General features: G+C 33.7%; 1 protein-coding gene across 3 annotated transcripts in view; it reads left to right on the top strand.

The window, feature by feature from the left end:
- Positions 1-16,735, top strand: part of Smc4 (structural maintenance of chromosomes 4) — a 32,532-nt gene that overhangs the window by 11,635 nt on the left and 4,162 nt on the right. For all 3 annotated transcript variants that reach the window (XM_076867279.2, XM_076867277.2, XM_076867278.2), the window contains exons 7-18: positions 688-815; positions 1,614-1,754; positions 2,447-2,597; positions 4,023-4,187; positions 5,638-5,871; positions 7,698-7,883; positions 8,176-8,337; positions 9,379-9,604; positions 9,726-9,805; positions 10,887-11,039; positions 11,903-12,029; positions 15,941-16,130. In XM_076867279.2, coding sequence (XP_076723394.2) covers positions 688-815; positions 1,614-1,754; positions 2,447-2,597; positions 4,023-4,187; positions 5,638-5,871; positions 7,698-7,883; positions 8,176-8,337; positions 9,379-9,604; positions 9,726-9,805; positions 10,887-11,039; positions 11,903-12,029; positions 15,941-16,130 — 1,943 coding nt within the window. The remainder of the gene's footprint in view (positions 1-687; positions 816-1,613; positions 1,755-2,446; positions 2,598-4,022; positions 4,188-5,637; positions 5,872-7,697; positions 7,884-8,175; positions 8,338-9,378; positions 9,605-9,725; positions 9,806-10,886; positions 11,040-11,902; positions 12,030-15,940; positions 16,131-16,735) is intronic.

Raw genomic sequence — 16,735 nt, 5'->3', positions numbered from 1 at the left:
TGGGTTATTTGGGTTTTTTTGTGCTTAGCTTTTTGAGTTCTTTGTATCCTAGAAATTAGAGCTCTATCTGATGTGTGAGGGGTAAAAATTTGTTCCCAGGATGTAGGCTCCCTATTCACCTCACATATTATTTCTCTTGCTGAGAAAAAACTTTTTAGTTTGAATCCATTCCATTTGTTAATTCTTGGTTTTAATTCTTGTGCTATAGGCGTCTTGTTGAGGAATTTGGGGCCTAGTCCCACGTGATGGAGATCAGGGCCTACTTTTTCTTCTATTAGACGCAGAGCCTCTGGTTTAATCCCTAGATACTTGATCCATTTTGAGTTAACTTTTGTGCATGGTGAGAGATAGGGATTCAATTTCATTCTGTTGCATATGGATTTCCAGTTTTCCCAGCACCATTTGTTGAAGATGCTATACTTTCTCCGGTGCATGGTTTTGGCACCTTTAACTAACTAAGGTAGTTGTAATTTTGTGGGTTAGTCTCTGTCCTCTATTCTGTACCATTGGTCTACTAACCTGTTTTGGTGCCAGTACCATACTGTTTTTGTTTGGAATTTGTTTTTTATACTAACATTTAAGATGAACATACTACTTGTTGATTGTTTTTATCTAATGTTGGCATATTTTAAATTCAAATTATACATATGAAATGTGTATTGAGTCTTTAAATTTGAATTTCTGTAGTTAAACAGAGTAAAGATGGTGGAAAAGGAAAAGGATGCCTTAGAAGGAGAGAAAAACATAGCCATTGACTTTCTTACCTTGGAAAATGAAATATTTAGAAAAAAGAATCATGTTTGTCAATATTATATGTAAGTATCTTGATTCATCAATTTTTACACAAGTTCTAACCATTAAGCTCAAACCCCTTTTTTCGTGTAATAGAAAAATTTGAAGACTAAAGTGAAAAAAGTTGTAAAAATTGTTGTAATAAATTAATTAAAATATAAGGTCATAGATAGTGACATTTTAATAACCTGAGGATTCATAAGTATTAATTATTGTTGTCTTCTTTTTTCCTCTACAATAATGCCACATAATAAAAGTAACTGTGTTCTTCTGCATTTTGTGCACTGGTGCCTCCTTTGTATTATTATTCTTGTGTTTTGGGGCCTTATTACAAAGTTATAAGGGCTACTTGAACATAAGCACTGTAATACTGTTTAACAGTTGAATCTGATAACCAAGATAGCTAAGTGACTAATCAGGGAGGTGGTAGTGCATACCGTGAGTGCACTGCACGAAAGGGGAAGATTCACAGAACAGCATGTAATTTAAAACTAGCAAATTGTTTATTTCTGTAATTTGCCATTTACCACTGTCAGGTGATAGTTGTCTGCAAGTAACTGAAATCATGGAACGCTAAATAAGGGGTAAAGGCATATTTGTTTAAATTCATGTAATAGCAGATCTAATTTTATTTGTTTACAATGAACTTATTTTGTTTCGGAATTCTAGCCTTGACCTTGGGGTTTTTTTCCTCCTCAGTAGCTCGAGATAATTGTAAATTGCAGTTAAGAATACTTCCAAAATAGCTTATTTTAATTAAATTGTTGTGCAGTTTTAGAAGTGGCATTTTAGGATCTCCAATTTTTTTCCTTTCTCACTAGTTACGATCTGCGGAAACGAATTGCTGAAATGGAAACTCAGAAAGAAAAAATTCATGAAGATACCAAAGAAATTAATGAGAAGAGCAATATACTGTTAAATGAAATGAAAGCTAAGAATAAAGCAGTAAAAGATACAGAGAAGTAATAATCTTTTGAAAAGTTCTAAAAGTATTGAGATTGAGTTATTCTTATTATGTGTCTACATGTAAACTTACTGTTGACACATTATAATGTATTTGCTGATATATAAATGAGATGGTCCCTTTTTAAAAAAAAAAAAAAGAAAAACTATATAGTTGGATGCAGGGATATGTTTACACATCTCCACCTCATTGTTACAGGTTGAGGGCCCAACTCTTAAGTTTTAAAATAGTGGGGGTGCTACCCCCTAGTGGCAAAACACAATAACAAAACCAAAATTGAACATTAGAGCTGACAGGTTACTCTATTAAGTCCACAAATCTAAATCAGAGGTAGAATTTGAATTATCTTCATGACCCTATTCTGCCAATAATCAATTATCACCAGTGTTTCTTACCGATGCAAGTTTCTTTTTTAACTTTTATGGTTTTTATATAAATAGACATATAATAGTTACTGGAAAACAGTATTTCCTTTCCAGCTTAGAAAAACAAAGAAATCCTAATAAACAAGAATTCTAAGGTCTAATTTCAACTGAGAGGGAAGATCAGCTTGAAGAAGAGAGAATTTTAGGATTCTGTCTAATAAAAATTTGGACATATTTATAGAGGAAGTATCCCAGGAAGGCAACATAACATAGCCTTAAAGTAAATTAATATCCAAAATAATGACTGATTTATTTGCTTTGCTAGGAAACTGAATAAAATTACAAAATTTATTGAGGAGAATAAAGAAAAATTTACACAATTAGATTTGGAAGATGTTCAAGTTAGGGAAAAACTAAAACATGCCACCAGTAAAGCCAAAAAACTGGAGAAACAACTTCAAAAAGATAAAGAAAAGGTAGGTGTTAGAAAAAAACATGAAAATTTTATGTCCGAATATTATATCTGGTTTTTTACTTTTCAAAATTATTACCCCTTGTTTCCTAAGAGAACAAATTAAAAATACAGATATTCAGTGTTTTATCTCTGAAATGTTTGCCCCTGCCAAGGGAAATCTTGCATACAGTGGCTTGGAGCTCTAAAACAGTGGTTTAAAAAGAAATTTTTTATTTTGGTGTTAAGGACCTTTAAAATTTTGACCTCGCCCCATGCCTCCTTCCCACCACCACCAAAATCAAGCTTACAGGATCAGGGAAACATCCTTGATGAGAAAGCTCATAATTTACCAGGGATCAATCAAACAAAAAGAAAATGAAGTTTGGACCAGAATATGTAAAAGCCTAACTACTCTGGCCGGAGACAGATTCTAATCAACTGATATTTAAGATTTTTGAAGCTATGTTCATAGCTTTATCGGATATTAATAGATCTGACACCTAAACCCCAACCCTCTGAAAAAACTTTCTTTCATTTAGTGACAGAGTAATTACAGTGGAGGCTCTGCTTTACCTCATAATCATTTATCAAATGTATTTTATTAATAAAGTACTTGATGCTCAATATAGCTAAAACAGGTTATGTAACTATCTGAGGGCATCATTTGTGGGAATATTGAATTTCTGTAGTACACAAGATAAACAAATATAACGGAGTTGGAGTAACCCCAAAATTGGATAGAATAAACAAAGTGTATTATAGAAGCACTAGCTTTTTTAGGCATAAAATGTGGACATATGACTATTACCAGAGGACGTTAATAAGATAAAATATTAGTTCAGCCTGCTTACTCTGAAAGGGTAGAGTTACAAAAGATCTTAGGACTGAAGTGAGGGAATAGAGTAGAAATACTTCTGATATATTTTACAATGAAGGAAAACTCCATGTGATCAGGGCATTTTTATGGCTAAAGAATAATTTATAGTCTAAAATCAAACATAGGAAACAGACTTAAAGCCCTGCCAGAAAAATTTTTCTTTCATAAATGAATAGGGAATTTATAGAATTGGTTTTACCATTAGACTAAGAGTACTGAAATTACAATGAATAAATGGTAAAATACCTGGCAAAGCCAGTTAGTTCAAATCTAATTGCAAAAAAGTAGAAAAGTCCCAGAGATCCCAGGAAATATTTTCCTTTGTTCTGGGTGTTATTGGGGGGCGGAGGGGGATGGGAGTTGTTTTTTGCTTGGTTGGGTTTTTTGTTTTGGTTTTTTTGTGCGTGTATATGTATGCTTGTGTGTAAACCAACGGCCTCTGCATGCTAAGCCCATGCTCTACCACCAAACCTTGCCCTTCGCCCAAAAACTGCTTTTTGAATCAGTCAATATTAGTAGTATTAGACAGCCTAAAGGAATGTGTTCTATAACTTTGTTTTCTAATTTCAGGTTGAAGAACTTAAAAGTGTACCTGCCAAGAGTAAAAATATCATAACTGAGACAACAACTAGAACTAATTCCCTTGAGAAGGAAAAAGAGAAAGAAGAAAAAAAATTAAAGGAAGTTATGGATAGCCTTAAACAGGAAACACAAGGACTTCAGAAAGAAAAAGAAGTGAGATTTGTCTCAGTGTTTATTTTGGTGGTGGGTGAGGGGGCAATAAACTTGAAGATTGTTTCTGTAGTAATACTACAAGCTAAATTATAAAATCTCATATTCCTAAAACTACTCAGTCGGTACTCTTTCCCCTTTTATTTTCTGCTTTCACATTTTAAAATGAAAGAATTGAGATTTGTAATGATTTAAAAAAATGTACTGTCCAATACTTTGGCATATAGCCACTCTTAAGCCTATTGAATCAATGTTTTTTCTTATCTCCTTGATAACTAGAGTGTTGGCCACCTATAAAAATTGTGTCCTTACAAAACACAGAATAACTTTTTTTTTAAAATAATACTTGGGTTTGAACCCAGGTGTGCCCTACCACTGAGCTATACCCCTACCCTTTTTTTATTTTATATTGAGAAAGGGTTTTGCTAAAGGCTGCCCTTGAACTTGGGATCCTTCTACCTGATCCTCCTGCGTCAGCCTCTCAAGTATCTGGGATTATGGACATGTACCACCACTTTTATAGCTCTTGAATAATAGTTAAATACTGTAGCACTTTTATTCTTGGTTCAAATCCTAGCTCAGTCACTTGCTATCTCTACTTTGTACACTTTGTTAGTTCTCTAGATCATCTTCCTCAAAATAAGAAAGAAAACGTCTACTTAGGATAAATTAAAAATGAGTAAATTTATATAAAGTGCTTAGAAAGTAAGGAATTATTAAATGTTACCTCTTAAGTTATTTTATAATTTCATTAAGAAAATAAGAGCATGTGGTGTCACATTGGTGTGTGTTATCTACTCAACAGAAGGGTGAAATTAGCTTTGATTTTATTCAAGACAGTCTTTTGAAAATGCTAAGCATGTAAAATGCATACTTTACTAAATAACGATAATTGGATTTTAATAAGTACAATACTTGTGTCATTAAGTGGCAAATGTAGTTAAGTTTTATAATGGAATATTTAATGAATGGTAGATTTGTATGTTTGCTTATTTAATGTATGTTGAGTACTTCTGTGTACCTTGCACCCAATGTCAGAGCCAGGATTTGAATGTCTTTATTCTTCAGCATAATATAAAATATAAATTCACTTGAGAATTTTCCAAATAGTTCTTACACTTGGTAATCTGGAAAGATTGTGAAATCTAAACTTAAGACCAATGTTTTTCTCTTTGAATTATTTTTTGTTGTTGTTGTTTTAATCTTAAAATGAGTATACTGAGATCTACCTCATGATGCTTTTATGTGATCACTTGGGAAAACTTTATGTACAGTGAACACTGGCGACTAGGAATGAATTATTCGTCTGTTCCATTCATAAGAATTGTTTATTTCTATATGCTATGCTTGTTAAATCACCTCTCTTAAATTGGCTTCAAAATTTATGGTTTTCATTTCAGTTTAGGTTTGAAAATAAATACATTTCAGAATTAATGGAATCATATTTTAACAGAGTCGAGAGAACGAACTTATGGGTTTCAACAAATCAGTAAATGAAGCACGTTCAAAGATGGATGTAGCCCAGTCAGAACTCGATATCTATCTCAGTTGTCATAATACTGCAGTGTCTCAATTAAGTAAAGCAAAAGAAGCTCTAATTGCAGCTTCTGAGACTCTCAAAGAAAGGAAAGCTGCAATTGGAGATATACAGGCAAAACTTCCTCAAACCGAACAAGAATTAAAGGAGGTAATAAATCTTTGCTTTTGTATTTTGCCTAAAAATTATGTGTCAGCTAGCTTTGTAGATTTGTATAGTTGTTTTTAATCTCAGCAGCTAAGTGATTATAGATATCTTTTCATTTAGTCTAATCTCAAAAGAATGGGGTCAGCATTTCATGATCCCATATTCAAAAGAAGAAACTGGGCCTGGGGTGGGGGAGGAGGGCTGGAAAAAGGAAGATACTGGGGAATGAGATTAAGGAAATTATGTGCATTTACAAATATGGCATAAAGAATCCCATTATTATGTGTAATGCACCAATAAAATTTTTTTTAAAAGAAAGAAAACGAGGGCTGGGGTGTAGATCAGTCAAAGAGACCTTGGCTAATACGTGCAAGGGCCCTTGGATTGATCCCCAACATCACAAAATAAAAAGAAACTTATCCTCAGAAGCATCAAATAGCAAGTAATCAGCACCAAAATTCCATGCAAATAATTTAAACAAAAGTGTTTCTCTAAATCTCAAGCGTAGACAACTTATTGTTTTGCATTTACCCTTAACATGAATGTATAAACTTTTTGGTACCAGGGAGCTTAACCACTGAGCCATGTCCCCAGACCTTTTTATGTTGTATTTTGAAAATCTAAGTTGCTGAGGCTGGCTTTGAACTTGCTATCCTTCTGTCTGAGCCTCCTAAACTGCTGGGATTACAGGCATGTGCCACCACTCCTGGTTGCAGACTATCTTAATGTATTAGATTCTGCTTTTGAATCTATGGATGTAGTTTGTTCTCTTTCTGGAACTCCAGAATATTATGTATTAATGAAGATACCTCGCTTAGCTCATCAGTATGCCACAGGCCCCAATCCTTGAGTGAATAAGATGACTAACAAATTTCATAAACTTTATAATCTCCAAAGCCTCAGTAGGCAAGATGACAATAGAAAATGCTATTTGGGTGGGGTGTTATGTGTCTGTATTTCCAGCTACTTGGGAGATTTAGTCATGAAAAGAGTTGAAGCCACCCTGGGCAACATAGCAAAACTGTATCTTAAAAAAGAAGAAGAAGAAGAAGAAAATGGCTAAGTCTTTTTCATTTTAGTATATTTGTAGTAATCTGATCATGAGGGGCTTTTGTGACCATGTAGAATTTTAATATAAATTAAATTACATCCAACGTTTATTCTATTTTCCCTGGTGATTCACCTTATTTTTTGAAAAATTATATCTATAACTTGAGCATTTACCAGTTAGTAGAAATAATTTAAAGCTAAGAAGTGGGGGAGAATACCAGGTAGAAAAGATAACTAAATTGGAGATTGAGAAATTGAGAATTTCATTTGTCTGTAGTTCCTCTTACTGGCAGCTTATCTTTTTCCCCTTTATACCTTTTTTTGCTTTCTTTCGTTTTGTTCTTTTATTTAACCAGAAAACAAAGCACATCATAATTGTAGTAGCCCAGTCACACACACCTAGGATCCTGTTCTGAGATCTGCTTTTGATTAGTGAAATTAAGTAGGACATACTTAAACATGACATTACGGTGGGTGCCAAACTGGGATTTTCAGATTTTCATAGCTATAGCTCTGCTTCATCTGGGTGGACTGTTCCTGGAACCATAATGTACCTATTTTCCCTTTTATTAACCCAAATAATTTATACCTTTTTAGAGAGACCCAACCACATTTTTCATAGCTAGACCATTGAATGCTATATGAAAGCTTAGTTTGGGCTCGTGTGTGTATTTTTGGTCTTTTTGTTATTGAAGCATTACAATTAAATCTATGTATAATTGGACATATTTAGGATCTAATGTTTCAGAGTTTGATTTTTTTTAACTTTTCACTTATAGAAAGAAAAAGAACTTCAAAAACTTACACAAGAAGAAATAAACTTCAAAAGTTTGGTTCATGATCTTTTTCAAAAAGTTGAAGAAGCAAAGAGTTCCTTAGCAATGAATCGAAGTAGGGGGAAAGTCCTTGATGCAATAATTCAAGAAAAAAAATCTGGAAGGATTCCAGGAATATATGGACGATTGGTAAAGTAGATTTGTTATAGAGGGTCATTGTATATAAAATAACATTTTTGCTGGAGTGACAACTCATTTTTTAAATATTTTTGCTATAATAGTTTTTTATTTAATAGTTTTAGATAATTATAATTTTATATATACCAAGAAAAAAACTAATAATGATAAGCAAACGTAACAGAACTACTTTATCCTATTTTTTAAAATAAGAATTTTATATATTCTGGGTTTAATAACACACTTAAGGTTTTATTTATGGTAATTGTGTGCTAATTTTTTTATCCCTCCTCTTAATTATTAGGGGGACTTAGGAGCCATTGATGAAAAGTATGATGTTGCTATTTCATCCTGTTGTCAAGCATTAGATTACATTGTTGTTGATTCTATTGATACAGCCCAAGAATGTGTAAACTTCCTTAAAAGACAAAATATTGGAGTTGCAACTTTTATAGGTTTAGATAAGGTAGGTATTCATATTAAGCTACTTATAATTTAATTTTTTTGTGCCAACTGTTTTTGTTTTGTTTTTCTCTCTTTCTAGCTTTTCTTTTACCACTATTTAATAAACACCAATAAGTTTTGAAGATGATTTTACATGGTTGTGGGGAAAAAATCTTGGAATCTTCTACTAAAGCAATACACATTTCAGTGTTGGAGGGACTGGCAGTTTGTTTTTCTGACTTTCATCAATAACTACTTTTCCTCAACAAAACTATATAATATTAAGTCACACAGTAGAATTCACTACATTTAAATATGCAGTTGAGTGGGTTTTAGTATATTTGCAGGGTTGTTTATCCATGAACATCTAATTCTGGAAAATTTTCTCTGCCCCCTAGGCATTAGCAGTCATACCCAATATCCCTCTCTCTCTCTCTTTTCTGTTTCTCTCTCTCTCTCTCACACACACACACACACACACACACACAACAACAACAACAACAACAACCAGTGTTTTTGTCTCTGTAGATTTATCTATTCTGGACATTTTATATAAATGGAATGATATGTGGTCTTTTGTGCATAGCTACATTAGACACTTACTATTTTGTAGGATGTCCCCATCCTTCATTCCTTTTTGTTGCTGAGTGATAATCCATTGTGTGGATAAATTTGTTTCTCCATTTGACCGTAGATGGACACTAGGATTGTTTCCAGTTTTTGGTTCTGGGTTTACCTGGTTATGAAAAAATCTTGCATTGGCAATAATGCTGCTGTGAAGATTCATATACAAGATTTTGTGTGAATGTGTTTTCAGTTCTCTTATAGTAATTCCACTCATAGGTATTTACCTGTCATTGTAATTCTATGTTTAACTTTTTAAGGAACTGTCCATCTGTTTTCCACAGCGGGTGTACTATTTCCTACCAACCTATGAGTTCAAATTTTTTCACATTCTTTACCAACATTTGTTATTGTCTTTATGATTACAGTTTATCTTAATAGATGTGAAGTGGTGTGTCATTGTGCCTCACACCCCCCCCCCCTTTTTTTTAACATTCAGATGACAGTATGGGCAAAAAAAATGAACAAAATTCAAACTCCTGAAAATACTCCTCGATTGTTTGATTTAGTTAAAGTAAAAGATGAGGAAATCCGCCAAGCTTTTTACTTCGCTTTACGAGATACCTTGGTAGCTGACAACTTGGATCAAGCCACAAGATTAGCATATCAAAAAGATAAAAGATGGAGAGTGGTAACTTTAAAAGGGCAAATCATAGAACAGTCAGGTATTTTTTTTTATTATTTTATTATTTTTTTATTTTTTTTTTTATTATTTTCCCCCTGCCATTGAATTTTATTGTTGATGGGTAAGACATCTAAGAATGGCTTCTCTCCCATGTTCTCCAGGTACAATGACTGGTGGTGGAAGCAAAGTAAGGAAAGGAAGAATGGGTTCATCATTGGTCATGGAAATCTCTGAAGAGGAGGTCAGGATATGTAAAATTGTAGTCAGGCTTTGTTTTGTGGTTTGTTTTTTAAACAGGTTTACTGAGATAAAACCTACACACTATAAAATTGGGCCGTTTTTAAAAACTGTATTCAAATTTTAAGTTAACAGATCGAATTTTCTGTTGACAATTATATATGGTGTTGGGAGTTTTTAATGTAAAGTTCTAAGAACAAAACATGTTAATTAGAAAGTTTATGTACCTCAGTGGTAGATCATCCCCAGCACCAAAAAAAAGAAAAAGAAAAAAGCTTTAAGTAAAAATACAAGCTAAATATATACATCTTTTCAATTATTATATTTAAATCGTACAGGTATTTCGTAGTTCACTTAAATGTTCACTTACTAGTTGATATTTAATGTTCAATCACAGAATTATTGCTGCATTGTGTAATATTCAGTATTTTCTGTTTCTGAATAATTCTTTAAGATGTATGATTACTGTTCACACATTTTCTTTCAGGACAACTGTAGGTATAGCACAGTGTAGAGCACCTGCCTGTAAAACTCATGCCCTGGCTTTAATCCCTAGCACTAATAAAAGGGGGAATGAATTTTTTTCCTATACTTATTATTCCACAAAAGGTAGATGAAAATATAAAAATATCCAGTTCCATTATCACCCTCAGGACAGTATATAAACTTCTTTCTTGAAAACATATTTTTCCCCTAACTTTTCCAATGTTACTGGCCTCTTCATGTCTGTAATAAAATTTAAAAGGTTGATGATTGGTTCTTTTTGGTTTCTTAAAAAAAAAAAAAAAAAAACATGTTCTTGGCTGGGAAGGGGATAGATAGTTCAATGGTAAATTCATGTGCTGGTTACCTTTTTCCAAAATGTTGGGTTTCTCTCCCAGCCCCCCACCCTCCATATTCTGAACTAGTGGCAAGTTTACAACACGATTTATTGGCCATCTCCAAAGCTTACAGTGTTGGCGTTGTTTGATGTTCTAGTAATTAAAATCAGAAATTGGGGTTTTCTTTGTTCATAAGTTGACTTTGCTATCAATTTGAAATGACCTGTAGAGAAAGCTGAACTTTATTCATACTTTTCTTTTTAGGTAAATAAAATGGAGTTGCAATTGCAAAGGGATTCTAGAAAAGCTGTGGAAATCCAAGAACAGAAAGTACAACTTGAAGAAGCAGTAGTTAGATTAAGGCATAATGAACGAGAAATGAGGAATACCTTAGAAAAGTTTACTGCAAGCATCCAGGTATTGTATATGAGGGAGAGCAAAACTGTTGGAGTTCTGCAGCACTTTGGCAGAACCATTTTTAAATATAAGGGATAATTTTGTTTCCCTGAATACTAGTGGGTATTTCCCTGAGTATTAGCACCCACCAAAGCCATTCCTGTTTTTCATTTGTATGCAATAGAAAAAAGAATTCCCTTAGCCAACATATTACCATTTATTTCATTCTCTTGAAAGTGGAATGTTTTGTCAATTTTTAAAAATGCACTGCCTAAAAAAAGAAAAAGAGCCAAAGAATCTTCAAAATGTTTAGTGTGCATGTAATGTTTGCATGTGGTATTTTAATTTCATACTAACTTTACTTCCCTTAATAAATTTTTCTTTTCAAGCCAGTATAAATTTCCTTTGTTTTCAGTTGCTCAAGAGCATCTAATTTATCATATTTGATAAGTTTTTCTGCACACTCATGCAATTATTTTAAGTTCCTAAAATTAAAAATATATTACACAATATATGTACAGTGTTAAGGCATTTGTTGTATAATCCCAAATTGCCCTCAAAATGGGTTCTTATTCATGCACTACAGGTAGCATATACAAATAATTATTTTTCCAAGTCTTTGAAAACTAGTCTTAAGTATATTTTAAGTTTGCTACCTTCTGTATAAAAAGTGGCATTTTAACTACTCTTTATAATGTGTTTACACATTTTCTTTTGTTGGCAGTTTTTACTTTCTGTATTGTTCATGTTTTCTGCCCTTTTCCTGTTAGTGTTTGTCTTTTCTTAAAGATTTCAATAGCATTTATTAAAAATTCAAAGTGTTGAAAACAGTGTTATTGTTACTGAGCTAAAATGTTGACCTTAAATATTAAACATTTTTATAGCGTTTATCGGAGCAAGAAGAGTATTTGAGTGTCCAAGTTAAGGAACTTCAAGCTAATGTACTTGCTACAGCCCCTGACAAAAAAAAGCAGAAATTGCTAGAAGAAAATGTCAATGCTTTCAAAACAGGTTTGTTTAAAGAGGCCGATTGTTTGAAATTTTTTTAAGTTTGCATTGTAGGATAATAAATTGCAGTTAAATAATTATGTATAAGGCACTATACTGCCTGTTTTATGGTTTTTACTATTTAATTCTCACAAGGCTATGAAGTCTTCATAGCCTCGTTTGACAGCACTGAGTGTTTTATATATAATATGCCTAAGGTCCTACAGCATATGGTGGTATATGTGATATGATCTGATTCCAGAGCCCATGTTTTAAATTTTATATTCATGTACTTTGGTCCTAATCTTTACAAGAAAGCTTCAAGATAATAAATTTATAGATTTGGAGGAATAAAATCACTCAAAGAAAAGCAAACAGGAAATAAATTATATGCACACAAATTAAAACAATATTTTTTTGAGAAAGACAGGGTCTCGCTTGGGGTCTCCCTGAATTGCTGAGGATGTCCTTGAACTTGCAGTCCTTTGCCTTGGCCTCCCAAGCCGCTGACAACAACCTTTCTTCTTGTGCTATATGCATATGTAAATATCCTGCCAAAATAAAATCTTTAAGCAAGAAAGTAAATTCATAGGCAGAATTGGCTCTGTAACCTTTATATAAAGAGTCCCTTGTTTGTGTACTTGAATACAACCCTGCTTCTGTTTCCATGTTGGCTCTAAACAAAGGAAATGGTAGTTTATGCCACAGACCTCTTCTAGGCTTATAGCATCTTAGGTACTGGCTCCAGAAAAACACTGTGGGCCTTCATTATTGCCTTAATAGGCATCACTGTTACATTTTGGTTCATGAACCAAGGAACACAAATATTGACTGTCCCAAGAAACTGATAAGGAAGCCAAACATAATGATATCCACCTCCAGTGCTTCATTGGAGGATTACTTGAACTCAGGCGTTTGAGACCAACCTAGGCACCATAGCAAAATCCCATCTCAAATGAAAAACTTGGGAATTAGAGCAATTATCTGTATGCTCCAAGTAATAAGGGAGTTTTGTCTAGAAAGATTTCTAAGCAGACATTTCTAGTGTGCACATCAGATATTCACCTATACTCATACTATTTGTGTTTATTAAGTTTTTTGTTTTGCTTTGTTTTTTAATTTGTTGGGTTGTTTGTTTTTGTGGTGATAGGTATTAAAGCCAGAGCCCCACAACACTATGCAAGTGCTCTACTACTGAACTGCAAATCCCCAGCCCTATGTGCATTTTTAATATTCAAGCATTTGCTTATTTGGTATCTGCTACTGGCAACCTTTCATTTACGTGCTACAGACTTAGTTGTATATAAAATATCCCTCTTTCTAACGAGTTCACAGTTAAGATGGTACAGTTTGAGCAGAAGACCCAAAGGAAGTGTAAGTATAACCTTGTAGATAATTTGGGAGAAAAGCCTTCTAAGAATATAGAGGAGTAAAATGCAAAAGCCCTGAGGAGTATAGTAGAGTGTTCAAGGATGGAGAACTCTATATCTACAAGGGCTTTATAGGCCATGATAAAGATTCTAAGTGAAATAGAAAGCCATTAAGACAAGTGGCATTATCTGACAGTTTGGTGTTTTGGGTGGGTTTTACCCTTTTGAATTTATTTTCTCTTGAATTCATTTTTGCTGACACTGACTTGACAGACTCCTCGCCCCATACATAATAACTATTTCTGTGGCTGTTTTTATCATGTCATTGATAACAGCCCTTAGGAAAGCTGAAGGAATCTGTTATATTATAAATTGAAAAAGATAATATTTAACTTTATTAGGTACTCTATATATCTCCTCTCATAGAAATGCTGGGTATTATCAGTAGACTCTAATCTGATATGGAAGACCCATTTCTACAAGCTTAACGTTAAGATTCAATAGCTAATTTGGTAGAAATTTAAGTTGGGGAAAAAAATTGTCTCTGGGTAAGGCGACAATATGAAAGCAGAGAAATTGGTGTTATTGCAGCAATTCAGGCAATAGGTGGTGACTCATAACTAGTTGCTCATGTCAATGTTTTGAAATAATAAATGGCTAGATAAACCTTTAATTTTACAAGCATCTTATTTTTTAGATAAGTTGTTAAATGCAGAATAGCATCTTCAAAATTACAGGCTAGAGTTTTCTGCTTCTAATGGACATATTACTATAGATATTTAAAAACAAATACATGGTGGGTACTTGGAAACAAGATTCCTTCTAAAAAATCTCATGGAGGCTGATTAGGGATGGAAACTTTCTAGGCTGCATACTTGACCCATCCCTCAGTCAATGTCATGGTGGCAATGGCCCCCAAAGCAGCTTATGCTCTACCCACAAGTGAGCTGAGCACAGAGGGATCCTAATAATAGTGTAATCACAAAGGTCATCACTGTAAGTAAGGTAATTCCATCAACACAAATGCAGTTACTCAGGTCTGTAAAAAGGAAATGCCAGTGTAAGCAATATATAAGATGTTTATAATGTCCTTAGGAAGAAAGAAACAGGAGGATTTTTTAAGAGCCAAATAGTGATCTCAGAAAATAAAAACTATGGATGTTGGAATTAACTTAGAGATGGGCTAAAAGATAGAGTTTTAAGCTTATCTGGTAATATAATATATAACGGTAAAGAAATGAGAGCTCTGGATCCTAGCTAGTGGTAGAATCATTGTCTAGTTTACTCAAGGGCCTAGACTCCCAGCACCATTGAAAAAAAGAAATGAAAAAGTTAAGAAGTTTTGAAATTCTACCACCTACTGAACAGGATAAACAAACGAAAGAAATAGTTAAGACTCTCCTTTTCTCTCAGCAAATCTTTTTTCTTTTTTCTATACCTATAGGAGCTTTGTGAGGATCTGTTTCTGATTGCCTTCCTAAACACGAATATTCTTGGTAGCTTCAATTTCCCACCTTTTTGCCACTTTTAACTTTCCTGTATTGGATAGTGATTAAGATTCAAGTGTGGAGAACAGAATCCACACTTACTACCTGGCAATGTTCATAAAATTTATTGACTGACCACCAGAATCTCTTAACTCCCTTACAAAAGAAATCCTGACTTCTCTGTGACTGCTTCCAACAGAAACATGTCCAGTTCACAATTTGTGCCCTCCAAGTTACACAACTAGCTTTGATTGGATGGACCTAAATATTGTCTAAACCCTAGGTACACAAGAATCTGGGAAATGTTTACCCTTCTTAACCATAAGAGCAAGTACCACTTCATCTTATATCCTTCCATTTTATTATGAAGAACAAGTTAGGTTAGCAAAGGAAAATAACCACAATATTTTAACCAGACAAGTTTACACATTCGTCTAAAAGCTAAAAAATGTGAAACCAGTAGTCAATGAAGTACCCTAAGAAAAAGTTGAAGAGATCTTTGAAAATAGCAACCTGAGTGTAAAGCCATTAAGAAATTAATGGGGGCTAGGGTTGTGGCTCAGTGGTAGAGCGCTCACCTAGCACGTGCAAGGCCCTGGGTTCAATCCTTGGTACCACATGAAAACAAATTAAAAAAAGGTGTTGTGTCCAATTACAACTAAAAAATAATTTTTTTTTTTAAGAAAGAAATGGGATGGGCACAGTGGCACATACCTGTAATCCCACCAGCTCAGAAGGCTGAGGCAGAAGGTTCACAAATTCAAACCCAGCATCAGCAAATGTGAGGCACTAAGCAACTCAGTGAGACCCTGTATCTAAATAAAATACAAAATAGGGCTATGGATGTGGCTGAGTGCCCCTGAGTTCAATCCCTCTTACCCCACCCCCCAAAAAAGAAATCAATGTTTGTGTTCCCAGCTTAAGTGGAGAATTTAAGCTTGTGCATTTGTTATGAATGACATGGTGTTCTGGCTTTTTAAATACTTTTTCCTAAATGTCTTAAAATTTGTTATCACGCATCAGGGTTAGGTCATTAGCACAGAAATATGAAGTAAACTCTTTTATTTTTTAATTTTAGAATACGATGATGTGGCTGAGAAAGCTGGCAAAGTTGAAGCTGAAGTTAAACGGTTACACAGTCTCATTGTAGAAATTAATAACCATAAACTCCAGGCCCAACAAGATAAACTTGACAAAATAAATAAGCAATTAGATGAATGTGCTTCTACTATTACTAAAGCCCAAGTTGCAATCAAGACTGCTGACAGGTAGAGTATGCATACTGCCCTATCTCTTTTTCTCTACCTCCACATTGGAAAGGGGATTATATTTAAATATAACATTCCACTAAGTATTTCTTGTGTTGTTACTTACTAAATCTGACTTGTTCTTACCTAGCAGGACTTCAGTAAGTGAAAATTTACAATGAACATTGATTATATAGCCAATTTTAAAAAAAAAATAATAATAAACAGGTATGCTTTGAGGGGCTGGAGTTGTGTGACTCCAATAGTTGTGAAGGGCATTAGACATGAAAGTTTTGTTTATCTACTTCAGGCAATTAGATGTAACTTAAATAGATTTCGCCTTAAGAAAATAGGAGGTAAGAATGGGGTCTTTTTGCAACATTGTCTTGGTAACAATATGTGTGTATTGCTGGGAATGGAACCCAGGGCCTCACACCTGCTATGCATGTATTCTCTTGCTGAGAAACTCCAACCCCAGTCCCTAAATTTTTAATTGGAGGATTCTATCATCCTAACTAACAAAAAATGGATCTTTATCCATTCATGAATTTTAGTTTGAAGTATTGAAATACTTAAAATACTATATACATAAAATGTTGAGATTATAACAGCTATTTCATTTTATC

The sequence above is a fragment of the Callospermophilus lateralis genome, chromosome 10 (assembly GCF_048772815.1).
Source record: "Callospermophilus lateralis isolate mCalLat2 chromosome 10, mCalLat2.hap1, whole genome shotgun sequence".
NCBI lineage: Eukaryota > Metazoa > Chordata > Mammalia > Rodentia > Sciuridae > Callospermophilus > Callospermophilus lateralis.
This window is presented reverse-complemented; position numbering and strand designations above follow the sequence as displayed.